The 27,808-nt window shown below is 39.0% G+C and overlaps 2 protein-coding genes across 2 annotated transcripts; one reads left to right on the forward strand and one right to left on the reverse strand.

Annotated features, from left to right (window-relative positions):
- Window positions 1–3,040: 3,040 nt before the first annotated feature.
- Window positions 3,041–7,471, forward strand: znf367 (zinc finger protein 367). Its single transcript, XM_026926150.3, has 5 exons — window positions 3,041–3,775; window positions 4,558–4,708; window positions 4,789–4,908; window positions 5,152–5,290; window positions 5,773–7,471. Exons 1-5 carry the CDS (start codon window positions 3,497–3,499, stop codon window positions 6,023–6,025), a joined length of 942 nt encoding a protein of 313 aa, XP_026781951.1. The 5' UTR covers window positions 3,041–3,496; the 3' UTR covers window positions 6,026–7,471.
- A 2,662-nt stretch (window positions 7,472–10,133) lies between these two features.
- On the reverse strand, window positions 10,134–26,058 carry slc35d2 (solute carrier family 35 member D2). The gene is made up of 12 exons (XM_026928586.3): window positions 25,485–26,058; window positions 24,014–24,047; window positions 23,835–23,921; window positions 21,946–22,013; window positions 16,376–16,447; window positions 16,107–16,175; window positions 14,765–14,861; window positions 12,359–12,451; window positions 12,185–12,252; window positions 12,008–12,086; window positions 10,584–10,666; window positions 10,134–10,487 (listed from the first exon to the last, which is right to left on the reverse strand). The coding sequence occupies exons 1-12, from the start codon at window positions 25,649–25,651 to the stop codon at window positions 10,346–10,348; spliced, it is 1,059 nt and encodes a 352-aa protein (XP_026784387.1). The 5' UTR covers window positions 25,652–26,058; the 3' UTR covers window positions 10,134–10,345.
- Window positions 26,059–27,808: the final 1,750 nt, after the last annotated feature.

Below are 27,808 nucleotides of genomic sequence, written 5' to 3' on the forward strand. Positions count from 1 at the left end.
TTTCGGAGGTGGGTGGAATTCGAGAACCTGGAAGAACTCCAAATGGACAAAGGTAGAACATACATAACAGTAACTCCACACAAACAGTAACTCAAGCTAATGATCAAATCAGGGACCCTAGAGCTGTGAGGCGACAACTCTCTGAATCTTCTCATGCTTTTTCACTCATGCATACACTATTGAGGTTGCAATGCTGCTCGATTTCAATTTTGCTGATCTTGATGCATACAGAAATAACCTGGTCTCTTTATCATTAAATATTTCAGTAGTTTTCTTATTATGAACATGATCAATATGATACAAAAAGTGATCCAAATGACATTATTCCATGAAATTATTTCAAATTGCAGGAGCATTCAAAAGTTTTATGTACAGCACATCTTTGATCCACTTCAAAACCTTACAGCATCATATAGCGTGAATTCAGATATGCTATATGGCCAAAATTTGTGGACACCCAACCATCACACCCATGTGTGAGCCTTCCCTAAACTTTTGCCACAAAATTGGAAGCACACAATTGTACAGGATGTCTTTGTATGCTGTAGAGTACAATTTCCATTCACTGGGACTAAGGGGCCCAAATATGTTCCAGCATGACAAGTGATCAAAAATATTGGAACATGTGACTGACAATTGTATCTTGTTGCCCAGGTGTGCCCTGTTAGCTTGATTGTTTAAATGATTAATAGTTCTGAATGTCTGCCCTTGGTTTGAGCCCTCAATTTTGCCTGTGAAAACTGCATTTGTTGTTAAAAAGGACAAACCAACATGAAGACCAGAGAGCTGTCTATGGGAGAAATGCATGCCATTTTGAAGCTAAGAAAAGGGGGAAAAATCAATCAGAGCCTTTGCACCATGCAACAATTTGGATTGTCCTGAAGAAGAAATAAACCACTGGTGTACTAACAACCAAACATTGACCAAGTCGGCCAATGAAAACAACAGCAGTTGAAGACAGAAACATTGTGAGAGCTGTGAAGAAAAATCCAAAAACAGTCAGTGGCATCACCAACAACCTCCACATGGCAGGGGTGAAGGTATCACAGTCCACAATTTGAAGAAGACTTGAAGAGCAGCAATATAGAGGCCATACCACAACATGCAAGTTCCACTCATCAGTAGTAAGAATCAGAAGGCTAGATTGGAATTCACAAAGAAATAGAGATGAGCCACAAAAGGGGTGGAACCAAGATGAACCTCTACCAAGGTGATGAAATGACCAAAGTGTGCAGAAAGAAAGGATCTGCTCATGATTCAAAATGTACGAGCTCACTGGTCATGGTGGAGGTAGTGTAAAGGCTTGGGCTTGCATGGCTGCTTCTGGAACAGGCTCACTGATCTTTATTGATGATGTAATTCATGATGGTAGCAGCAGAATGAATCCAGAAGTCTACAGAAACATTCTGTCTGCCAGGTTACAGAGAAATGCATCCAATCTAATTGGGAGGAACTTCATCATGCAGCAAAACAATGACCCAAAACACACTGCCAACACAACAAAGACTTCATCAGGGGAAAGAAGTGGAAGGTTTTAGACTGACCAAGTCAATCACCAGACCTTAACCCAACTGAGCATGCATTTCACCTCCTGAAGAGGAGACTGAAGGAAGAAACCCCCAAAACAAACACCTGAAAGAAGCTGCGGTACAAGCCTGGAAAAGCATCACAAAAGAAGAATGCAACAGTTTGATGATGTCAGTGGGTCGCTGGTTTGATGCAGTTATTGCAAGCAAGTGATATGCAGCCAAATATTAAGTGTTATTTACTTTAAGACTATCTGTTCCAATACTTTTGCTCGCCTAATGATTGGGTGGTCTGCCATCAAAAGTGTCATGTTCTTAAGCTGTTTAACACATCTAGATGTATATATCAGGAAATGAAAGTTGAAATTCTGATCTATCGTCTCATGTTCATCTTTTAATCTCAAACCCAAATGTCTTTAGTGTATAGCAAAAACAAAAGAATTGGCCTTGCTGTTCCAGTACTTTCGGAGGGGACTGTATATATCTGTACATGATTTGAACTGGTTTTATTCTTATTTAGTTACAGTAGTATATTATATGTATATATGCATTGTAAGTATTTGAAATACATTAGTCATGACAATTTTATAACCTTAATAAATAAACTAGACAAAGAATGTAATTTTTCCTAAATCTGAATTAATGTTGATAGCACCCACTTATATGATATCACATGAATTAAGTCATGTTATTTCTATCAAGCACTTGTACTGCAAGGGCTTAGAAACATCAGAGTAACAACAAATCTTACAAAACTTTAACCTATCAGGCCAGAAAATAAATGCCGAGAAGTTTACCTGTCCCAATGTGCCTAAATTCACCCTAATTCAGAGAATAGATATACCAGGCAAAATAAGTTTTGATAAACAATTGAAGACTGAGTGTGAATCTCTTAACAAGACTGAAAAAAAAAAACTGTTTAATGGTGCATTACACAGTAGCCTGGTCATATGAAACATTCATAGCATGATAACTATACTATACTATACTATACTAACAGTGGCTTTTGTGCACACTGTAAGCCAGTCAAAATACATATCTTAACAAAAGGGTTTATAAGTATAATTTATGTAGTTAATGTTGCCTCTGTTTTTCCATAATCGCTGATTTCTCTGTGATAAAATCACTATCACAAACAGTTACACAAGGCCTTTCCTGATTAACATGGTGCTGCCGCTGATGTGTTATAAACTGTCCAGGATAAAAGGAACTCTGACGGTCATGTAGCTCAGCAGGCAAAGTCCATCTGCGTTACATTTAACTTTTTGGCGGTTTTTTGATTACGTAACCTTCCCGCCTCCGAGCATCGCCTCGCTTTCCCTTTAAATCACCTCAAAAAGCAGAAGTGTAAACAGCGCGCGCGGGAGCCGTTAAACTGCAGCGCGCTTCCGATTCAAGTCGCGCCGTGATTGGCTCACGCTCTTGTCCGTCATAAGAAGCGGGCTCTGAAGTGTTTGAAATTGATTGGCTGAAAGTCTCTCGCCAAATCCTCGCAAAGAGAAAGAGCGGAGTTGTGTCATTGGCTGCGGCGCACGTCGTTGACGGTTTTCCGCCGGTCTCATTGGTGCTTTCTCTTGTTTTCAGGGAGCGGTCTTTTATATTCTCACATCTGATTGGCTTGGTCCGCTCAGGCGCGATTTCTGACGCGGGAAAAAGTGTAATAGGGTCGGCTAACTGGAACAAGTACCACCGTGAGTTTAGCGGAAAGTACCTAGTTTTACCGACGCAGGCGTAGAGAAATTATTAATCTGTTACGCGTCTTTTATGGAAATGAATATCTTATTGCAGAAACGACCCGTATAGTTGACTCGATACTTCAGATAAATTGACTCGACTGCATATAGGACTGTGGGGTTTTCCTGGCACTGGATACTTTTATACTTTTATATGACACTTACTTTGATATCCGCAAGGATTTCATCCAATATTTTATAAAGGGCGTTTTGAAATTTTGATATATTTTCTCCACGATGACAGACGCCAAGCACCCTCAAGTCATTTTTTGCAACGATTCTCCTAAAAGAGTGCTGGTTTCTGTGATCAAGACAACTCCAATCAAGCCGAAGGCTATGGACTCGGTGATGCCTACTAGTCCCGGTTTTAGTGATTTTATGGTTTATCCGTGGCGATGGGGAGAAAATGCGCACAATGTAACGCTGAGTCCCGGATCAGGCAACGGAGCCGCTTCTCCCCCGAGAAACAGCGCTGCCTCCGAGCCCGACATCGCGTCCTGCACAGACCACCTGAAGGTAACATCACATGCTTCTGTCAGTAATAGTAATAACAAAAGCAAGTATTCTGTTTTAGTTTTAGTAACTTCTTCCACGTGGATCCTAAACATGGAGCAGAAGCTCCGGCATTATGGGGCTCGGGCTGTAGTGTGTTAGTTACAGTGTAAAGACAAAGGAATAAGCGAGTTGTGGGGAAACACTGTATCTGTAGCTGCAAGTGGCTCAGTGTAGCAGCTGTATGAAGCAAACTGGGTTACATTTGGTTCGGCAACGTGAAGAATGTGGTATGTTGGGATGAAAAAAAAAAAAAAAAAGCAGAAGAGTTGTAAAACGCCCGCGTTTAGTGGGGAACGTGATGGATTTTAAACTCCGCTTCCGGCTGAGGCAGCTGGCCTCCGTGGTGACGTCACTTCTGCGCGCCAAAAATCCCCGGTCATTACAGACATGCTAGTGCACAGCAACAGATTCTGTTAAACATGCTCTAAATGTTATTTTCTCTTGTTTTATGACAAAATATAATATGTTATGTTTGTCTGAATAAGTCCACTGTTGTGTGGCTAATGTGCAACAGGTGGACATTTCATGTTCCATACATCACATTCTACATATGCTTTAGTTCTTTTTTATTTATAAGTTAGTCCTATTCCATTTTGACTGCTACTTATGGGTGTGCCATTTGTAATTACAGCTATTTTGCAATTACAGATTATTTAGTTTAGGTTATTGGTTAGAATTACTATATAATAGAGTAACCTGTGTCTTTTCTGTTCACTAGACACTTATGTCTCATCTTGTTTTAGGATGGGATCCGTCGTGGCCGCCCACGTGCCGAGACCGTGCGTGAGCTCATCAGTGAGGGCGAGAACTCCACTAGCCGCATCCGCTGCAACGTCTGCAACCGTGTTTTCCCCCGAGAGAAATCACTGCAGGCACACAAACGCACACACACAGGTAAGTTGCACTCTACTGAGCTGCATTAACATCTGCAAACAGAGCAGAAAATGAAACCTCCATTCTCATCCTTGTGTCAGGAGAGAGGCCGTACCTGTGTGATTATCCAGACTGTGGGAAGGCCTTCGTCCAGAGCGGCCAGCTGAAAACCCACCAGCGACTCCACACCGGGGAAAAGCCTTTTGTTTGCTCAGAGAAAGGTGATGAGAAACAAGAAAATAAAATATGACTGAAAAGAATTTAACTTAGAACAACAAATGTGGAGACTAGCATTCATTACTTAGTTATTACTGATTACTTACTTATAGTTCTTACTACAGGGTATAGGTAATAGCCATTGCTGTATTATTGACATTTAAATGTATGGCTTGTTTCCATTTGTTTAGAATGCATGTAGACATTTGTATTATTTAGAAATATTTTTTTCTTTCTGCTTTCCTTAGGCTGTGGTAGCCGTTTCACTCATGCTAACCGACACTGCCCTAAGCACCCATATGCCAGGCTGAAGAGAGAGGAGCCCAGTGGTGAGCCTGGAAAATCACAAGGGGCTGACAACAAGGCTGTGGCTGAATGGTTAACAAAGTAAGATTTAAAAAATTGTGTTAGGTTTGATTGTATGCCATAAAATTACAGTTTAAGAGTTACGCTCATTGACAACTTTGTAGGTTTACATTTACTGACTGAAGCTCATTTGTTGTAAATCACAGTTTACTATCCATCAGTGGAAAAGGACTGCCATAGACAGCATCTCTACTGTGCCCAATTCATACACTCTATCAAGTCAGTGCCACTTCAGTGGTGAAAATAATCCAGCTGACAAATAGTACATGGTCCTATGCATAGCAAAATTGAACTGCAGTCAGTTATTGTAGACTTATATGGTAGGTGTACTAGTTACGTTTGTACTAGTTAAAGTAGGAAACACAAAATGATGAATACAAAAGTAAATTTAACAAATAAATAACAAATTTAAATAAAATAGAAAATAAAATGAAACAGCATTTGAAAAATAAAACATTGCGTGGAAGACAAAATACTGTATTGAGTGGAAGTTTTGTTCACAGGTACTGGCAGACGCGTGAGCAGCGAACCCCGGTGCCGAGTAAAGGAAAAACCCTGAACAAGGCGACAGTGGAGGATCAGGAGCAGCAGGACCCCATGGACTTCCTGCCCTCTGATGAAGGTGAAGAGGAAGAGCAGGATGAGGGAAAGAACAATGCAGGAGGAGTAGCCGCTCGGCGACGCCTCCAGGAGCAGAGAGAGCGGCTCCATGGAGCACTGGCTCTTATTGAGCTAGCCAACAACCTGTCTCCATAAACTAAACCCTGGGGTTGCATATTGCTGCGTAAATTCTAGCTTGCGTCCAAACATGACAAGCAAAATGTCTAAATTTTTTTTATCTAAATTTAGGTATTTGGTCAATAATTGACATGGCAAAGCGAGTTTGCCACATTTGCAACCCTAGGATTTATGGCCTGTGGGGGCCGACATAAGCTAAAAAGCACCTTATTTTTGCTTACAGTTTTAACCTTAGGCTGCTACTATGGTAGATTTGTTTATATGAAGAATGTTTTACTTTTTTCAGCTTATCAAAGAGAGAGACTTTCATTTTCGTGTTTTGTTTGGATTTTGTCATGCACTTTTTGAGGTAACGAGTTTTTCTCTTTCAGTTGCGTGTTGTATTGAGCATGTTTATATCATGTACATAGATGGACTTAGGTGTGTGTGTGTGGTTGTGATTTGGAGTGCATTAAGATGCTGCACTTGTCATTTGGTGTGGGAATAAGCAGATCAGTCAAAAGAAACCAGCATGGGCTTTGTGAGAGGAGAGGCTGCACTCTCTGATAAGCTGCACCTGAGTTAACACAGTAGAGCAATTTCTTACACATATTCAGTCCACAGTTTTGTCATATGTATGTTATACTACGCCTGAGGTTTAGACAGCGCAGTAACAATAACTAACACAAGCTTGGTGAAACTATAGAAAGCTCCATATACTTTCCAACATGCAAGAATATATTAGCTTATAGCAGCCAGTGTTTTATGGTCACATGTCATATTAAAGGAAATTCACATTATTTAGTGTTACTTCTACATAAAGCAGTTTGGCAGTGGGATCATCGTTAATGGTTATGTCAGCTTTCAAAGTGTGACTGGAGAAAGATTTTCCACTTAAAATCAACAGACAGCACTTGTTTTGGCAACGAGAAGAGTTTTTTTTTTTCCTGTGCTGATGATGGCATATTTGCAGTTTAACACTACATTAGGTTGTTTTTTTTCCCTCTCCAAAACCTTTGCCATCATTTTTTTTCCATTGTAACACCTCCAAACACTGATAAAATTGGACGGTCAGTACGGTGAAGTTTGGTTGAATTACATGAACTCCAAAGCCTAATCCGGTGAAAATATACAAAACTGGAAAATACCTTTACTCTTGAACATCTAAAACGAAAACAGATTATATAATGTACACCTAATTTTTGTATTGTGTTCTTATATGTGTATATAAATGAATAATATATTCCACAAAGTCATTTGGAAACATGCACAAGTTCTAAGTTAAATTCTCAGAAGCATCTTTTGTAAGAAAAAAAATTTTGTGTGTGCGTGACACCAGAATGTAAATCAAGTTGTTCAGTCTGTAACATGGAAAAGTTTGATGTTTGAAAAAGGACATTGTAAATGTACAAAGCAGGCAGTTTCTTGGATTATCCTGGTTAGTACTGCTGGTTTTCAATAAACACCATAAATGACTGACAATAACCTGTCTGTTGCTTTTTACATTCTGCACATGGCAATATTGAAGAACATGTTTTCTAGCATTTTCTTTCTTAGGGAGTAAGTAGCATTTTTCTTAAATAATAGAAACTATTCACCACCCTGGAACATTTTTCCAGTTTATAGTGTTACAACATGGAACTAAAATGGAGTTCCCTAGGATTATGTCATGAATCTACACAAATTATTCCATAATACTGAAGTGGGGGAAGAACATACGTAGTTTGGAAAAATTATTTTCAAAGAAAAAATGTACAAGTTGTGAAACCTCTAAATTAGTTCTGGTGTAAGCAGTTTCCAACAGAAGTCACATGATTAGTTGAATGGAGCTGAGTTTGTTAGAGAACATACCAAATCAGCATCATGAAAACCAAGGAGCTATCCAAACAAGTCCAGCACAAAATTCTGGGAAAGTATAAATAAATGTTTATCCAAAAAAAATCCCAAACTTTGAACATCCTGCCGAGGACCATTAAATCCATTATTAAAATCAGAAACAATATGGCACAACCTTGACCAGGTTAGGAGGGTATTAGAGAAGAAAGTAAGAGGCTGGAGAGTTCCACAGCTCAAACAGTAGAAGCTGTACACAGGACAGCCATCGTCTGGACACTGCGCAAAGCTGGGCTTTACGAAAAAGTAGCGAGAAGAAAGACATTTTTGAAAGCCAATAGTAAGCCACATGAAATCAGTAAATGTGGATAAAAGGTTCTCTGATCTAATGAGAACAAAATTGGACTTTTTGGCTTTGGCACAAACCACTATGACTACTTATGCAACCAACAAATGTCTGCTCTTTTGTTTAATTAACCTTAGTGTCACAAGAAATAATACTTTGCACCTTCAAATGTTAGACAGAAAAGTCCAAAAAATATTTATGTAAGGTTTGTATGTTTTAAGGAGAGAATCTGTGCCATGTGAACAATAAGAAAAGGGCACTGCCACAAATATTAAAGTACCCAGATTTTAAATATTATATTTCATAATATAAATTAAAATACGGCCTCTTCATGCTTACTATTTACTATATTATTATTACACTTACGGGGCAAAAAAACAGTAAATTGACTACATATAGACGGATTTGTTGCATCCACCTAGTGAGTGGAGACATAACCAAGAGTATCAGAATTTTACCATACACCACTCCTCTGAGGTTCTGCTTCATTCTTTAAAGTATCTCTCAACTTATTTTCATAATGAACATCTTAACTATATGTAGCCATAGCTTCTGTGGTCAGTTTAACAAAAAAAGATTTTTTTCAGTTTCTAAATTTCTTTTCTCCTGCCATTTTCTTCTGGATGATTCAAATTGGGTGTGACTGTTTGGTGGAGGTGATTTCAGGACTATGAAAGTACCAGTCAGAATTAGCCATTTGTATAGTCAGCTTTACCCCAACCACAGGAACTAAAGTGACTTCCTCTTTGTGCCTGAGAGTGTGCCATATTGTTCTGCATCTAGTTAGATTTTAAACATTTTATATTCACTATTTTAGAGTAGAGAGTTTATATATGGTAATAGGTCTCCCAGCCTCAGGTTTTTTAATGGTGAAAAGAATGAGAAATAGCAGTGTGACTTCAGTTTCTGACAATGTTTTTTGTGTTTGGATGATAAAGGCTCTTTACTATAAACAGCAAAACTCCCAACGTTAATCGGTTCATTGCAGCTGCGTGATAATCGGCAGTTGAATGAGAGGACAATAAAGCTCATTTTGATCTATTTTATTAAACCAGATGCAGTCTGCGAGTGCTTCTGCACACTGCACTGCCATTTTCTGTGTAGGTGTTTAAACCAGCTGGAAGGAGGAAGTAGCACACAACCCTTCAAGTGCTGTGCCACTACAAATTTGTACAAAATACACAAACACACCACACAGTAACCTGCTTTCTACATGCTTTTCTAGCACTAGCACTTCAAGAGTTGTTTATATTGCTGGAGACATGTCGCTGTGTGTGTGATCCGACACATCCACACTGTCCTGATCAGGCAGAAAATAAACTTTTAGTTATAACTAGCTTTTAGTTATAAACAAATTGTAATTAGGGATATATGTTCCTTGAATCTAGCAGTGGTAAATGTCAAGTTAATGACGTAATTTTTATCAGGTTTTTGTAACAAGTTGCTAGGAACTTGAAGAATACTGGCTAACTGTAGGATTCAGGCTTTTTATATTCTTTGCACCAAACTAACATGGCATTTCTGTCCTGTAAGTAGCTTGTATCAGATGGTAAGTTATTCAGGGTGTCTGCAGCTACTTACCCTTCACAGTACAATCATATATATATATATATATATATATATATATATATATATATATATATATATATATATATAAATATAAGACACTTAATGCTCATTAAGACCTTTAATCCATAAAATTACATTTTATGGATTAAAGGTCTTAATGAGCATTAAGTGTCTTATATATATATATATATATATATATATATATATATATATATATATATATATATATATATATATAAAAAGTGTAAAATATGTTATGAGGAAATTTATCCAAAAGTTAATAGAAAACAGCAAATATACTCTCACTGGCTAAGCTGGTGTTTGCCAACCAAACTGACACTCACTGCATGCATACTACTCCACAAAGCACAAAGTGTTTTTTTTTTTTAAAGGGCTGTATTTATTACATGATTGAAAAAATATAAGCACACATGCCCTCAAAGATGACTTTTAGCACATTAACCTCATAGTCACTGTTTCAAATACAATGTTCTACAAAGTTAAGCGTCAAAATATTATGTTACATAAAAATCTAAAGTCACTAATTGCAGCTTTAGTAAAATACAGGTATAAAAATAGACTGCAAATTTAGACTTTAGGTATACTGTATATTAGAATGCTCTTTTCTCAGAGATATCATGGGGCTCCTCAACGACATGTTTCGGTTCTTCCTTCTCTTGGTTTGGTGTGTGTGGTGAGGAGCTACTGGTGCTATGAAACGTCAAGTATGAATAGGCCAGGCCACCAGAAATACTAAAGAGGTGAAGCAGAAGGAAAAAAAAATTAAAAATGAGGAAAAAAATGACGTCATTCATTATTTCCATTTTTGCATTCAAACTGAGCTCTTACCATATATTCAGCCCTACAAAGTTTGGCCAGGAAAATTCATAGTCCCCTCCAATGAACATACCAATGTAGGCTACTGCAACATTCTGCAAGAAGAACAAGTAACAAATAAAAATAAGAGATAGCATATATACAGTATATAGACCCACAACAGGACAGAAATGACCCAGACACAAGTACAGTTCTAACATGATTATGAACATAAAATAAATTGTAATCCTCACCCCCTATTACGAAAGCCACTGTCTAATCAGCCCTTTACAAAACTGAGCCTGTATTTGAATCAAAGATTTTTCATGTAGGCTTTACAAGAAATTCAGCTCATGTAGCAGCCTAAAGCTTAGACCATTCTAATTCAGTAATGACTAAAAATGATTTGGGTATTGTTTTTGCAACAATATTTAGAAAACACAATAACAATGCCGAAATTTAGTGAATTAAGCAGTTAGCAATTAGGTTACAGTTTTGACAAAATATTTACAGTATCTCCAAAGTACCACCACAGGCCAGTAGGGGGCAGCTGCCTACAAGCTGAAAATCACTGCTGTACTGGAAAATAAATTGTCAAATCAATGTCAAAAATCACCTGCAAGCACAAGCACACTCGGGTGAGCAAAATCGCTCATGTGCACAGAAACGCACATATGCCCAAGGAGGAAAAACACTGAATCACTATGCTTGCACATCAGTGTTTTTGTTTTTATGGAAAATGCCTGGGGCAGAACTTGCAGAAATTTCACCAGGGCCTGTGTTTCTCAGGCTGTGTTCACAGCCATTTTGTGCCACTAAAAATTTTTTTGCGTTTTGCTTTTATTATGGCATAAAAGTGGCATTATGACAGTTACTACTACAACACTACTACTACTACTACTTTCAAAATGATACTGATGATGATGATGATTCGTGATGGTGATGTTGATGATGATGATTATTATTATATATTCACAGTCAGACAGTAGAATGAGAAGTTACATAAAACATTCTCTAACAGTTTACCTTAAGAATAGTATTAAATAGTAAAACAAATGAACAAAACACTGTTATTCTAATGCACAGCTTTAAAATTAAATGGGAAAAAAATGACAAAAAGGGGTGGGGAAGAGTCAAAACTATGTAATCATATCGCTTGCCAATTAACAATAAAATTTATTTAAAAAGCATTATTAAAAACATATATTGGTCTATATGACATGAATGTCTTTGATTAATGTGTAATTTGTATTTTAGAGAAATACAAATCCTTTCTTTTATCTAATAGAAAACCTACAACAACTGTATCACGGTCAGCTCTTTCAACAGTTATGTTACTCAGTTATATTACTGGATTGTATTCTGCTTTGTCTGTAATTTATTTTTGACAAATGATTATGCCAAATAATTAAACAAACAAACAAACAAACAAACACAATTGTATAAAGACTACAAACCTTAATGGCACCAATAACTGTGGTGGTTAAGGCACTGTTGTGATGACTGCATAGAACAATGGAGTACATCAAAATGAATCTGTAACATTAAAAGATCAGAGAGATAGGATGAGCATTATTAAGGCTCAGTGAGAAAAATCTGAGAAGGTTTTCTCTTCATACTTACTTCAGACTTACCCCATAACACAAGACAAAAGAAAATAAAAAATGAATCCCAGTGATACCCATCCATTAAAAGCAATGGCCTAAAGGAAAACATACTGAATTGAATCTATTCATTTTATGCAGCCTCATCACTTTCTTTGAAATATGTATTCAACTCATCATTCATTCACTCATTTAGTTACTTACCTTCTCTAAATCTCCAGTGTAGGCACTTGCTAAAATAGTGGGAACTATGATGATAAATGCATTGTAGAACAAAACTCCGTACTTGCCCAGGCCCTTTTTCAAAGCAGAGTAATATATCACCAGAAGTGAAAAACAAAGTTAATAGGTGTCAGATAAATCCAGTGTTTAGTTAAAGGGCTCGGCTATACAATAATGACCAGTTTTTGCCAGTTTTCACATTTGCTAGATACACAGACCCTGGGGATGTGGCAATAATATAACAAAAAAATAAAAAATAAACAAATAAAATAACTTCCTGTTTTAATCTATTACAGCATACATAACAACAACACCAAAATATCTCCTGGTGCAGGATGACATTTCAAATATGCTACAAAAATAAAAATAAAAATACATTATAATGTAAAAGTGCTGGTAACAGATATTGCTGATAAACTGAGTTTAAAATAATAAACTTTACAATAATTGACTGTCACACTGAAGCAGTAAATACACTATATGACCAAAAGTATGCGGACACTTCACCAAACACACAAATATAGTCCCCTCTGAAAATGCTGAAGGCCAAGATCAGAATTTCAGTTTACATTTCCTGATATTTACATTTAGATGTGTTAAACAACTTTGAACATGGCACCTTTGGTTGCCATGTTAGTAGAACAGATAGTCTTACAGTAAATTAAAGTAAATAACACTTAATATTTGGCTGCATATCCCTTATAATAACTGCATCAAATCAGCGTTCCAGTGACGTCACCACTCTGTTGCATTCTTCTTTTGCGATGCATTTCCAGGGTTGTACTGCAGCTTCTTTCAGGTGTTGTTTGTTTTGGGGGTTTCTTCCTTCAGTCTCCTCTTCAGGAGGTGAAATGCATGCTCAGTTGGGTTAAGGTCTGGTGATTCACTTGGCCAGTCTAGAACCTTCCACTCCTTTCCCCTGATGAAGTCCTTTGTTGTGTTGGCAGTGTGTTTTGGGTCATTGTCTTGCTGTATGATGAAGTTCCTCCCAATTAGATTGGATGCATTTCTCTGTAAACTGGCAGACAGAATGTTTCTGTAGACTGATGAATTCATTCTGCTGCTACCATCATGAATTACATCATCAATAAAGATTAGTGAGCCTGTTCCAGAAGCAGCCATGCAAGCCCAAGCCTTTACACTACCTCTAGCATGCTTGACCAATGAGCTCGCATGGTTTTGATCATGAACAGATTTTTTCTTTCTCTACACTTTGCTCTTTCCATCACTTTGGTAGAGGTTCATCTTGTTTCCAGAACTTTTGTGGCTCATCTCTATATTTCTTTGCAAATACCAATCTGGCCTTCCAATTCTCACTGCTGATGAGTGGAGCTTGCATCTTGTGGTATGGCCTCTATATTTCTGCTCTCAATGTCTTCTTTGGATGATGGATTGTGATACCTTTACCCCTGCCCTGTGGACGTTGTTGGGGATGTCACTGTCTGTTGGTTTTGGATTTTTCTTTACAGCTCTCACAATATTTCTGTCATTAGCTGCTGTTGTTTTCATTGGCTGACCTATTCATTGTCTGGTTGTTAGTACACCAGTGGTTTCCTTCTTTTTCAGGACATTTCAAATTGTTGTATTAACTATGCCCAATGCTTATGCAAAGGGTCTGATCAATTTTCCCTCTTTTCTTGTCTTCAAAATGGCTTGCATTTCTCCCATAGACAGCTCTCTGGTCTTCATGTTAGTTTTTTCTTTTTAATATCAAATACAGTCTTCACAGGTGAAATCCAGGGCTCAAACCAAAGTAGGCATTCAGAGCTATTAACTGTTTAAACAATCAATCTGACAGGGCAACAAAAAAACAGCTGGAAGAAACACGAGTGACATGTTCCACTATTTTTGCTCACTTGAAAAACGGCTGGGTTCAAACTAAAGGTGCTCTAAATTTTTTGACATATCTAGACATAAATATCAGGAAATAAAAGCTGAAATTCTGATCAATCTACCAAATGTCTTCAGTGTATAGCAAAAACAAAAGAATTGGGCTTGCTGTTCCAATATTTTTGATGGAGACTGTATGTGTTTTCTGAACATCACATTCCAAGGCCTGGTGTGTCAGCCAGTGCTCCAGTTTATCCCAAACATGATCAAAGGGGTTGAGGTCAGGGCTCAGTGCAGGTCACTCAAGTTCTTCTACTTCAAACTTTGCAAATCATATCTTTATAATCCTTGCTTCATGCATGGGGTATTGTCATGCTGGAACAGGTTTGGGCCTCTTTGTTCCAGTGAAGGGTAATTTTAATTCTACAGCTTACAAAGACATTCTAGAGAATTGTGTACTTCCAACTTTGTGGCAACAGTTTGGGGAAGAATTTCATATGGGTGTGAAGGTCAGGGTCCACATACCATTGGCCATATAGAGTAAGTTAAGGCATATACCTCTATTTTCTGCTTTGTGTACACGCCATTGGCAGCTGTGAAGACATCATTAAGCAGAACGAAAGCATATCCCTCTGCATCAAAGGCCAGGTCAGAACTATATCAAATAAGGCAGAAATATGAAAATTCAACTGCTTGTTATGCTTTGAATTCAAGAATTATTTCACCTCTCCTAATCGCCAGGGGCTCTGAGAATCACCTTGATATCTCTTGTGCATGTCCACACACATGCTGATACCATCAACAAAGTCACAAATTGACCACATGATGTAGTATTTGATATAAAGGCCATTGTCATACAGCCATCATTCCATTTTTTCATCTCAACTTGTGCGCATGTCAGAACTCATATGCACCTTGGAGCTATCTGCATAACAGGTTGTGACTACGGTTAGAGTTACAGGTCATCCAGAAAACCCTGGTTTTCTACCCGAAGTCATGTCTCCTACTGTTGTTATCCAATCATTTGACTTTGCAGCATTCCATGTTGGTGAGCCTGCTGAGCATTTCTTGTTATGGCCAGTATTGGCTCTACTGTGCTAGTTGGACAATCTGTCATAGGGGAAAGGCGTGAGGAAGACCCCTGTCTAAACACAGAATGGAGCATTGAGTGATGGATGTCAATATCTTGGCCTACAGGCAGGCTATATGCCCAGCCCCATTCTATGAGGAGAGTCTCCTCCTTAAAGGCTTTAATTAGGAATATGTCTAAGTAAATCCTGTCAGTCCTAAGGTGGACTGGTTCCTCATGATGTTATGGCATATGTTATGCCGGTTACCAGGGGTGAAATAAATACATAACATATGTAACTGTGTTTTCATTCAGGGCCAGTATCAACCCGGCAGGAGGAACTTTATATAAGAATATTCCAGGGAAAGACGTCTGTATGACAATGGTATTTATATTAAATACTATGGCATACAGTTACTTTGTGACTTTCCTAAATGTTTTGGCACTTTGTGACCTTGTTGAAGGTCTCAGCTGAGTTTTTCACATCACCGTTGTCGGCAACCTGTGGACCTGTGAATACGTGCTGCTAGCGTGGCTGAGTGGTTCTCTTTAGCCACACTGCACTCTCTACCACTGAGCTAACAAAGTTAGATGGACTCTGCTAACATGCATTTAGGGGTAAGAGTTGGGTTTCCCTCCATTCCCCTGTATCCTCACCAAGTGGGGCCTCTCTTGGTGCTTAGGCTCAGAGTCGCAGCAATAGGGTATCCAGGCTATTCTCACTGCCCCTGGTGGTTGTCAGTTGGTTATAGAAACATGGGTACATATGTAAGTAGCTATCTTTGCTGATGCATCTCTGAAATATTTAGTACAGTGAATGGGGTACTGTACCTTGCAGCAATCAGTGCGCCAAACACAATGGCCACCACACTGCACACCAGCTGAGGTGAAAAGGAGTTTCTGTAAGATCAGTTTTGACTGTTATAATCAGCACGCTTAAACAAAAGGGCACGTGTAGGATTCTGAAGGAGTTCTGAGCCTTTATATGTAATAATTTTATCTTTCCTTTGAAGTCGATAAGCATGTGCCAATATATGTTGGTGTTCATTATATATAAAAAGAAATATAATAAAAAATATTATATACATATACACACATACCTCAATATTTTTGCTTCCATAATCATTGTCAGTAGAATAGTGAATTTTCTGAGCACAGTAAACATGGGTAAGCTGCACAACACAGAGGTGAGTAAATGTCAGAGTTAAACCAAAATATTTTTGCTGACTACAGTGAAATTTTAAGGGGAAAATACAGTAACACTTTATACGGAGAGTGTCTCCATAACTAATTATCAAGATAATGTGGACTATTGTGTCTCTTTAAATGAGCCAATGGAAATTCATTGAAATTCACAACTTAGAACATGGGACCTGTTACTGATAGGTGTTTCTTGCTGCCCAAGTGTGCCCTGTTAGACTGACTGTTTAAATAATTAATAGTTCTGAACATCTATTCTTGGTTTGAGCCCTGGGTTTCATGTGCAAAGAAAGTATTTGTTATTAAAAAGGATAAACTAAAATTAAGACCAGAGAACTGTCTATGGGAGAAAGGCAAGCCATGTTTGAAGCTGAGAAAAGAGGGAAAAATTGATCATAGTCACTGCACAAGAATTAGGCATAGCCAATAAATCTGGAAAAATTTGGAATGTCCTGAAAAAGAAAGAAACCACAGGTGTACTAACAATCAGACATCGAACAGGTTGGCCAAGGAAAACAACGGCAGTTGATGAGAGAAACATTGTGAGAGCTGTGAAAAAAGACTCAAAAACAGCAGTCAGCGACATCCCCAACAACCTCCACAGGGCAGGGGTGAAGGTATCACAACCCACCATTCGAAGAAGACTTATAGAGCAAAAATATAGAGGCCATACCACAAGATGCAAACCACTCATCAGCAGAAAGAATCGGAAGGCCAGATTAGTATTTGCAAAGAAATACAGAGATGAGCCACAAAAGTTCTGGAAATAAGATTAACCTCTACCAAAGTGATGGAAAGAGCAAAGTGTGGAGAAAGAAAGAATCTGTTCATGATCCAAAACATAAGAGCTCATCAGTCAAGCATGGTGGAGGTAGTGTCTTGGCTTGGGCTTGCATGTCTGATTCTGGAACGGGCTCACCGGTTGAGCAGTCAGAATTCAGAAGTCTATGAATTCAGAAGTCTACAGAAACATTCTGTCTGCCAATTTACAGAGATAACAGCAAGACAATGACCCAAAACACTCTGCCAACACAACAAAGGACTTCATCAGGGGGAAAAAGTGGAAGGTTTTAGACTGGCCAAGTCAATCACCAGACCTTAACCCAATTGAGCATGCATTTCACCTTCCTGAAGAGGAGACTGAAGGGGAAAACACCCCCAAAACAAACAACACCTGAAAGAAGGTGTGGTACAACCCTGGAAATGCATCACAAAAGAAGAATGCAACAGAGTGGTAATATACACTATATTACCAAAAGTATTCGGTCACCTGCCTTGACTCACATATGAACTTAAGTGCCATCCCATTCCTAACCCATAGGGTTCAATATGATGTTGGTCCACCTTTTGCAGCTATTACAGCTTCAACTCTTCTGGGAAGGCTGTCCACAAGGTTGAGGAGTGTGTTTATAGGAATTTTTGACCATTCTTCCAAAAGTGCATTGGTGAGGTCACACACTGATGTTGGTCGAGAAGGCCTGGCTCTCAGTCTCCGCTCTAATTCATCCCAAAGGTGTGCTATCGGGTTCAGGTCAGGACTCTGTGCAGGCCAGTCAAGTTCATCCACACCAGACTCTGTCATCCATGTCTTTATGGGCCTTGCTTTGTGCACTGGTGCACAGTCATGTTGGAAGAGGAAGGGGCCCGCTCCAAACTGTTCCCACAAGGTTGGGAGCATGGAATTGTCCAAAATGTTTTGGTATCCTGAAGCATTCAAAGTTCCTTTCACTGGAGCTAAGGGGCCAAGCCCAACTCCTGAAAAACAACCCCACACCATAATTCCTCCTCCACCAAATTTCACACTCGGCACAATGCAGTCCGAAATGTACCGTTCTCCTGGCAACCTCCAAACCCAGACTCGTCCATCAGATTGCCAGATGGAAAAGCGTGATTCATCACTCCAGAGAACGCGTCTCCACTGCTCTAGAGTCCAGTGGCGGAGTGCTTTACACCACTGCATCCGACGCTTTGCATTGCACTTGGTGATGTGTGGCTTGGATGCAGCAGCTCGGCCATGGAAACCCATTCCATGAAGCTCTCTGTGAACTGTACTTGGGCTAATCTGAAGGTCACATGAAGTTTGGAGCTCTGTAGCAATTGACTGTGAAGAAAGTCGACGACCTCTTTGCACTATGCGCTTCAGCACCCGCTGACCCCTCTCCGTCAGTTTCCGTGGCCTACCACTTCGTGGCTGAGTTGCTGTTGTTCCCAAACTCTTCCATTTTGTTATGATAAAGCTGACAGTTGACTGTGGAATATTTAGGAGCGAGGAAATTTCATGACTGGATTTGTTGCACAGGTGGCATCCTATGACAGTTCCACGCTGGAATTCACTGAGCTCTTAAGAGCGGCCCATTCTTTCACAAATGTTTGTAAAAACAGTCTGCATGCCTAAGTGCTTGATTTTATACACCTGTGGCCAGGCCAAGTGATTAGGACACCTGATTCTGATCATTTGGATGGGTGACCGAATACTTTTGGTAATACAGTGTATATATATATATATATATATATATATACACATACATACACACACACACACACACATACATACAGTCAGGTCCATAAATATTGGGACATCGACACAATTCTAACATTTTTGGCTCTACACGCCACCACAATGGATTTCAAATGAAACGAACAAGATGTGCTTTAACTGCAGACTGTCAGCTTTAATTTGAGGGTATTTACATCCAAATCAGGTGAACAGTGTAGGAATTACAACAGTTTGCATATGTGCCTCCCACTTGTTAAGGGACCAAAAGTAATGGGACAATTGGCTTCTCAGCTGTTCCATGGCCAGGTGTGTGTTATTCCCTCATTATCCCAATTACAATGAGCAGATAAAAGGTCCAGAGTTCATTTCAAGTGTGCTATTTGCATTTGGAATCTGTTGCTGTCAACTCTCAAGATGAGATCCAAAGAGCTGTCACTATCAGTGAAACAAGCCATCATTAGGCTGAAAAAACAAAACAAACCCATCAGAGAGATAGCATAAACATTAGGCGTGGCCAAAACAACTGTTTGGAACATTCTTAAAAAGAAGGAACGCACCGATGAGCTCAGCAACACCAAAAGAAGAAAACACCCTTCACAACAGTTGGCCAGATCAAGAACACTCTCCAGGAGGTAGGTGTATGTGTGTCAAAGTCAACAATCAAGAGAAGACTTCACCAGAGTGAATACAGAGGGTTCACCACAAGATGTAAACCATTAGTGAGCCTCAAAAACAGGAAGGCCAGATTAGAGTTTGCCAAACGACATCTAAAAAAGCCTTCACAGTTCTGGAACAACATCCTATGGACAGATGAGACCAAGATCAACTTGTACCAGAGTGATGGGAAGAGAAGAGTATGGAGAAGGAACGGAACTGCTCATGATTCTAAGCATACCACCATCAGTGAAGCATGGTGGTGGTAGTGTCATGGCGTGGGCATGTATGGCTGCCAATGGAACTGGTTCTCTTGTATTTATTGATGATGTGACTGCTGACAAAAGCAGCAGGATGAATTCTGAAGTGTTTCGGGCAATATTATCTGCTCATATTCAGCCAAATGCTTCCGGACTCATTGGACGGCGCTTCACAGTGCAGATGGACAATGACCCAAAGCATACTGCAAAAGCAACCAAAGAGTTTTTGAAGGGAAAGAAGTGGACTGTTATGCAATGGCCAAGTCAATCACCTGACCTGAATCCGATTGAGCATGCATTTCACTTGCTGAAGACAAAACTGAAGGGAAAATGCCCCAAGAACAAGCAGGAACTGAAGACAGTTGCAGTAGAGGCCTGGCAGAGCATCACCAGGGATGAAACCCAGCGTCTGGTGATGTCTATGCATTCCAGACTTCGGGCTGTAATTGACTGCAAAGGATTTGCAACCAAGTATTAAAAAGTGAAAGTTTGATTTATGATTATTATTATTCTGTCCCATTACTTTTGGTCCCTTAACAAGTGGGAGGCACATATGCAAACTGTTGTAATTCCTACACTGTTCACCTGATTTGGATGTAAATACCCTCAAATTAAAGCTGACAGTCTGCAGTTAAAGCACACCTTGTTCGTTTCATTTGAAATCCATTGTGGTCGTGTATAGAGCCAAAAATGTTAGAATTGTGTCGATGTCCCAATATTTATGGACCTGACTGTACATATGTACACACACACAGACATATATATACACACCAATCAGCCATAACATTAAAACCACTGACAAGTGAAGTGAATAATATTATCTCATTTTATCTCGTTAAATAGCATTATCTCATTACAATGGCACCTATCATGGGAAGGGATATATTAGTGAACTGAACAGTCAGTTCTCAAAGTCAATGTGCTGGAAGCAGGAAAAATGGGCAAGCGTAAGGATCTGAGCAACTTTGACAAGGGCCAAATTGTGATGGCTAGATGACTGGGTCAGAGCATCTCCAAAACAGCAGGTCTTGTGGGGTGTCCCCGGTATGCAGTGGTTAGTACCTACCAAAAGTGGTCCAGAGAAGAACAACCAGTGAACTGGCGACAGGGTCATGGATGCCCAAGGCTCCCTGATGTGCATGGAGAGCAAAGGCTAGCCACTCTGGTCCAATCCCACAGAAGAGCTACTGTAGCACAAATTGCTGAAAAAGTTAATGCTGGCTATGATGGAAAGGTGTCAGAACACACAGTGCATCACAGCTTGCTGCGTATGGGGCTGTGTTGCTGCAGATCAGTCAGAGAGCCCATGCTGACCCTGTCCACCGCCGAAAGCACCTAAAATGGGCATGTGAGCATCAGAACTTGACCATGGAGCAATGGAAGAAGGTGGCCTGGTCTAATGAATCACGTTTTCTTTTACATCATGTGGGTGGCCGGGTGCGTGTGTGTCACTTATCTGGGGAAGAGATGGCACAAGGATGCACTATGGGAAGAAGGCAAGCTGGCGGAGGAAGTGTGATGCTCTGGGCAATGTTCTGCTTGGAAACCTTGGGTCCTGGCATTCATGTAATTTTACTTTGACACGTACCACCTACCTAAACATTGTTGCAGACCAAGTACACCCCTTCATGGCAACAGTATTCTCTTGTGGCAGTGGCCTCTTTGTGCCCTGCCAGACTGCAAAAATTGTTCAGAAATGGTTTGAGGAACATGACAGAGTTCAAGGTGTTGACTTGGCCCCCAAATTTCCCAGAGCTCAATCTAATTGAGCATCTGTGGGATGTGCTGAACAAACAAGTCCGATCCATGGAGGCCCCACCTCGCAACTTACAGGACTCAAAGAATCTGCTGCTAACATCTTGGTTACAGATACCACAGCACACCTTCAGAAGTCTTGTGGACTCCATGCCTTGATGGGTCAGAGCTGTTTTGGCAGCACAAGGGGACCTACACAATATTAGGCAGGTGGTTTTAACGTTATGGCTGATCGGTGTATATCTACAATACAGTAAAGTTTGCAAATGATTGATGCTCGAAACATTAAATGTGAAAAATATACCTTAATTTCTTTGTGCTTCCCAGACCTGTTATGTGATTGCCGACATAGAGTAATGGCAAAGGAAAAATCTGGGAAGAGTGTCATGATATAACATCAGAATAAGATCAGTCATCACTGATAGACACATTTTATATTACAATTATAAAGTGAGACTAATTATAAAGATATTGGGGAAGTGACCCAATTGACTGCATTTTTATAATTTTAATAACTTTTCTTGAATTGAATATTTCTTCTTTTCTTTTCTATGTACATTGATATGAGATAAGAAAAGAGTCTGCAATGGATCTTTGTGTCCCAAATAAGCACACAAGTCATTCAATAATTCATATTTTACTAACTGAACATTTAATAGTTTATTAATTATTTTAAAAATATTATTATATTATTATATATATTATATACTATTTCACATATTAAATGAACTAATTTTATATTATTTTATTATTACTACTTACCACAGAGCTATTGAATTCTCGAATCTGGTTAGTCAGGAGGTGTTGATTAATTTTCGTTATTGTTTCTATAGTAGCAACACATTCACAGGGACTTGTATGGTGGAAGGTTAATAATAACTTTTTTTTTTAAGTGTTAAGTGTTTCTTTAACAAAGAAAAAAGGTATAACCATTCATATAGCAGACCATCCACTCACAGAATGTTTTTTTGTTTTTTGCACAATTCTGTGTAAACTCTACAGACTGTTTGTGTGAAATTCCCAGGAGATCAGCAGTTTTTGAAATACTCAAACCAGACCATCTGGCACCAACAAACCACACCACAATTAAAGTCACAGAGATCACACTTTTTCTTCATGTTTGATGTGAACATTAACTGAAGCTCTTGACCTGTATCTGCATGATGTTTTGCATTGTGCTGCTGCCACATGACTGGCTGATTAGATAAATGCATGAATGTGCAGGTGTACAGGTGTTCCTAATAAAGTGGACGGTGAGTGTATATAACAGTATAAATAACGATTTAACAAACATGACAAATAACAGTACATCACCCATCTCTACTTAATGTTATTATTTTACCAGTAAACCTAAATCTGTCTGGAAGTTTCTTTAACAGCATGGTTTTTAAACTGTGGTCTATTAATCATAGGCAAATATATACTGGGACACCTGCCACACCTTACCTTAAGGCAGTCCACTCCAAACAATCTCTCTCTCTCTCTCCTCTTCCCTGGCTGACTCTATCTATTACTCACAGCTTCATTGTTTTCTCATCATTTCTGTGCAACCCTTGCTGAAATGAAACAATTTCCATCATGTTTCAGCAGTGCCTATTATTTTTTCTTACTCATCTATTTTTTTCCCCCCTGAAATGAAATTAGGGGAAGTTTTAAACTGAAGAGACTGTTCTGGGTAAAAATATTTATTTAAGACTTTTTTGATTTTTTGGTTCTACAAGGCTTGTAAAGAATAATAGTGGCCCAGTGGAAAAGAAGCGCAATAATTTATTAGAAAGGTAACACAAACACGTGATATCCTTTTAGTAAATAAAATACATAATGCATAATATATAACTTATATCATCTTTGTTAATAGGCTTTTACATCAGAATGGATAGACCATTAATCTTATTATATCTTCTAGTTGAAGGAGCTTCTGATATCGTCATTAACAGATTTATCAGTTTTTTTGTTCTATATTGAAATGTTGATTTTTAAACCCCTTGCAAATAAATCATAAAATTTTTATTGTTCAATAAGTTTAGTTATATAGTTTGTCTGTCATAAAATCATGTTTCATGGTTGGTGCACACAGGGCTGCACAAGATCAGATATAATGTGAAACAAATGATCTGTAACACTTGTGTTCTTTTTATAAGATATGTAGGCTTAATTGGGTCACTTCCGCTTAAACTGTGTTTTTTAAATTACCTTTCTGTGTAAGCTCTTGTCAAAGTCGTGAAAAGAGATTGCGTTGCACATTTTGGCTAAATAAAGAATGACAATTGTGCAAGCCATCTGAGGGGTGGAAAAAAAAAGCAAAATGTAAAAAACTGCCATACTTTTAAGAGTTTAAAGAACTCATGAACAAAATGGCAATTCAAACTGACCTGTCCAATTCCAAGGAACGTGTATGAAGGAAACCTGGATAAAGAAAAACATTTAATATTTATGCTACAACTCTACTGTAGACATGCACTTTCAGATGACTTCTTTAACAAAAGTATTTAACACTGTGTAAGGTAAAGACCTCCACATTCACATTCTACATGATTTTGGGCAGAACCCCGAACATCTCCTTGCTATTTTTATGAGTGTGGTTTTAAGTAATTTTTATTTTCTCTATTTGACTTTTCTGCACTAATAATTTTCAAACAGACTGTACAATGCAAACTTACATATTTGTAGCAGTACAACCACAGAGTGGCTTAAATGTATTTAAAAAATATTTTATTGTTCCCACTAAAATAGATACAGTTTTGGGAAAAAATGGCAATAGCTGCATAACCAACAAGTATATAAACAGCAGATTGTGTGCTTTACTTTTAGCTATAGGACGGATTGCATATGACTTTAATTATTTTTAAAAAGACAGTGTATACATTTTTTGTTAGTCATATTTATTCTAATCTCTACCTTAACTGATTTTTGGGGGGGTTGGGGGTTAGAACAACTTTTTCTATAATTTGCAGCTATTGGTAGTTTTCCATATACATGTTGCTGTAATTATTGATAATAATAAAACTTATTTTATTCTTCTAATTTACATATTTGACAGACCTCTTGCTTATGTTCAGCCTGTCACATTAAAATGCATATGTGAATAATTTTTTTAATGGCTACAAATACCTCTCAAGCAGTACAACCGGCTTGCAGGACAGGCTTCTTTTTTTTTTTTTTTTTTTTTTACATAAAATGTACACAATAATAATAAAGAGTCAAACAATTTCTACAGTTTATGAACCTTTAAAGCTGTGCACTGATGTCTATTAAGTGGGGCATCTTGATAATCGTTAACCTAAGTCATGATCTGTAATTTAATGGAAAGGTAAGTACACTTGTTAACTACCAGTTAATAAAATGCCTTTATAAAAATTAAGCTATGAGGAATACTCCTCACAGCTCAAGGTAAATAACTTTTTTCTGTACCTATTTCTACTGTTTATGTGGATATCACAATATTCTTTTTAATGTATTTAACCTATTTACATAAATACAAAATCGTGTAGAATAATTTCCATGTGCTTTTGAAAGAAATGTGAGAAAGATGGTTATCCATATAGGTATTTAAAAAAAAAAAAAAAAGCAAGTTGTATGTTAAATGCCACTGAGAAGACAGTAGAGTTCTCCTTGGCTGTGGTCATGCTGCTGGGAATAGAAGTCTGTAATGGCTGCTACAGTCTGCTGGAAAGTAAACCATGAGCTTTACAGTGCTCAGTACAGAAGACATTACAGAGCAGCTTAAAGAACAGCGTTATATTCTGGACAGTGCTACATCCTGCTTATGGTTAGTGTGGAGTTCCGCCATGGGTTCAGCAATGCGGAAGTGCTGACTGTGTCATTCATACATTCACAACTTACCTATACGTAGTTAAAACTGTCTTGTTGACAATCACTATAAGGAAAGAGCTGGCTGCGTAGAAAGCAGCGGAGAAGAGCTTGACGAACTGCTCGTGTCTTGGAACAGGATTAAATGGCGAAGAAGCAGAAGAAGTAGGCGAAGTAAAAGAAGAGCTGCTTCTTGACATTTTGCCTTCATTGGTCCGACTGATTTCCGAACTTGTCACGCGAGCTTCACCTGCAAAAATACGCCTAGAGCACAAAGTTTTAAATTGCTGGTTAATGTAAAGTATCGCGATAACTCCGTCCTCACGGTGTTAGAATTACTTTTGCAACTGGGCAGGTGTGAAGCTCGAGAACGCTTGTTGGCTGATGACGTCATTGTGCACAAATCCGCGTGAGGCGGGCTAGTAACATGAAAGATGACGTGATATAAAATGACCTAACGAAAATAATGACGTTCTCTGCTGCTGAAGATGGTCCCACTCTAAAAATTGCACGTCCCAAAAACGGTTTGTACCAAAGAACTGCCAATGTATTCATAAAACTACTGAACTTTCTTTGAACGCACTTAGTGCTGTTTGGCTTCATAACATACATTTGTGGAACAGTTATAATTCATAATCCCACTATCCGGTCACACCCAGAAGAGGACGGGGTCCCTGTTGAGTCTACAAAGTTTTTTCCTTATATCACCTCAGGGAGGTTTTTCCTTCCCACTGTCACCTCTGGATAGCTCACAGGGATCTAAATCTACATCCAGATTTCTGTAAAGCTGCTTTGTGAACTGCTTTGTGAATTGAATGAATTGAATACAGCAAGACACCTTGGCTAGTATTAAAGTGACAAATCTACATTTATGGAGTATTACGTTAATCAAATATTGCTTTATAATGAAAGGTTCAGGTCTCCTATGCCTCACTTATGAATATAAATGACAAAAACTTGAAGCTTAAAGTATTCAAACTCGCAGTGTCGAAACTTGAGTAGCCAACAAAGGCTACCCCTTGTTTCGGAAAGGCAGAAAGGTTATCAATCCTAATTTTCCTAGTAGTAGTAATACCTGTACACTCATTACAAACTTGCAATCCACCACTTAACATATAAAATATTTGCAGAAAGTGTGAGGTATTGATACACCCTTAAAAAAATCAGTCGATGAGGGACATTTCTTTGCCCGAACCCATATGAAGTGGTGCCCCAGTGGTGTATCATGGTTCACTGTGCTCTGATATCAAAAGTAGAAGATCACATTAAAGGCTTTATTTTATGTCTTCTACACACGCTTCATTTTTCCCTGAACACAGAACCTTGGAAGATATTAGAGGTGGTACCGGGAGAGGAGGAACAGGCACTCATGCTCTCCCACACCCAGGCGTACAAGTTGCTGGGCAAGGTGAACATGTGCAAGGCAGCTGGGTCGGACAACATTCCCAGACGCATCCTAAGACTATGTGCCTCAGAGCTGACAAACATTGCTATGAATATTTTTAACCTCTCCATGGTCCCATCCTGCTTCAAAACCGCCACAATCATCCCTGCCCTGAAGAAATCCCACGTTTCTTGTCTCAGTGACTACAGACTAGTAGCTCTCACTCCTGTTATAGTGAAGTGCTTTGAGGGCCTGGTCAAAGTCATATACTTAGCTTGATTCCAACATCTCTTGACCCACTACTGTTAGCTTACCAAAACAACAGGTCCACAAAAGATGCCATCTCACTCACTGTGCACACCACCTCACTCACCTGGAAAAGAAGGACAGCTATGTCAGAATACTTTTCATTGACTATAACTTGGCTTTTAACACCATAATTCTCTCCAAACTCATGACCAAACTCCACAACCTCGTACTTTCTCACTGGCAGACCCCAGGCTGTTCGACTCAGCAGGTGCACCTTCAGCACTCTCATTATGAAGGCACCCCTCAAGGCTGCATCCTCTGTCCCATGCTCTACACCCTCTTCACACGTGACTGTGTCGCCACCCATGCAGACAATATCAATGTCAAATCTGCAGATGATACAACAGTCATTGGCCTGATCACAGGGAATGACAAGATGGCCAACAGGAGAGAACTGATCACAAGGTGTGTAAACAACAACCTCACACTTAACATCACTAGAACCAGAGTGATAGTTGTGGACCAGAAGAGGGAAGCAACAACACCAGCCACTGAGGATCAGGGACTCTGAGGTGGAGAGAGTGGACAGCTACAAGTTCCTGGGCGTCCACCTCAGTGAGGACCTGAGCTGGACGAAGCCTGAGGAAGTTCAGTATGTGACCAGCGATCCTCAGCAACTTCTACACGTGCACCATGGAGAACGAACTGACCTGCGATATTGCTG

This window comes from Pangasianodon hypophthalmus, chromosome 8 (assembly GCF_027358585.1).
Source record: "Pangasianodon hypophthalmus isolate fPanHyp1 chromosome 8, fPanHyp1.pri, whole genome shotgun sequence".
In the NCBI taxonomy this organism is placed as follows: Eukaryota; Metazoa; Chordata; class Actinopteri; order Siluriformes; family Pangasiidae; genus Pangasianodon; species Pangasianodon hypophthalmus.

Excerpts from the sequence above, each read along its gene's own strand:
- znf367 (XM_026926150.3), top strand. The coding sequence starts at position 3,497 with ATGACAGACGCCAAGCACCCTCAAGTCATTTTTTGCAACGATTCTCCT. Across the intron at positions 3,776-4,557 it reads CCTGCACAGACCACCTGAAG|GATGGGATCCGTCGTGGCCG; the intron begins GTAACATCACAT and ends ATCTTGTTTTAG. Across the intron at positions 5,291-5,772 it reads GTGGCTGAATGGTTAACAAA|GTACTGGCAGACGCGTGAGC; the intron begins GTAAGATTTAAA and ends TTTTGTTCACAG.
- slc35d2 (XM_026928586.3), bottom strand. The coding sequence starts at position 25,651 with ATGTCAAGAAGCAGCTCTTCTTTTACTTCGCCTACTTCTTCTGCTTCT. Across the intron at positions 24,048-25,484 it reads ACAGTTTTAACTACGTATAG|GTTTCCTTCATACACGTTCC; the intron begins GTAAGTTGTGAA and ends TTCTTTATCCAG. Across the intron at positions 12,253-12,358 it reads ACACTGGAGATTTAGAGAAG|GCCATTGCTTTTAATGGATG; the intron begins GTAAGTAACTAA and ends GTTTTCCTTTAG.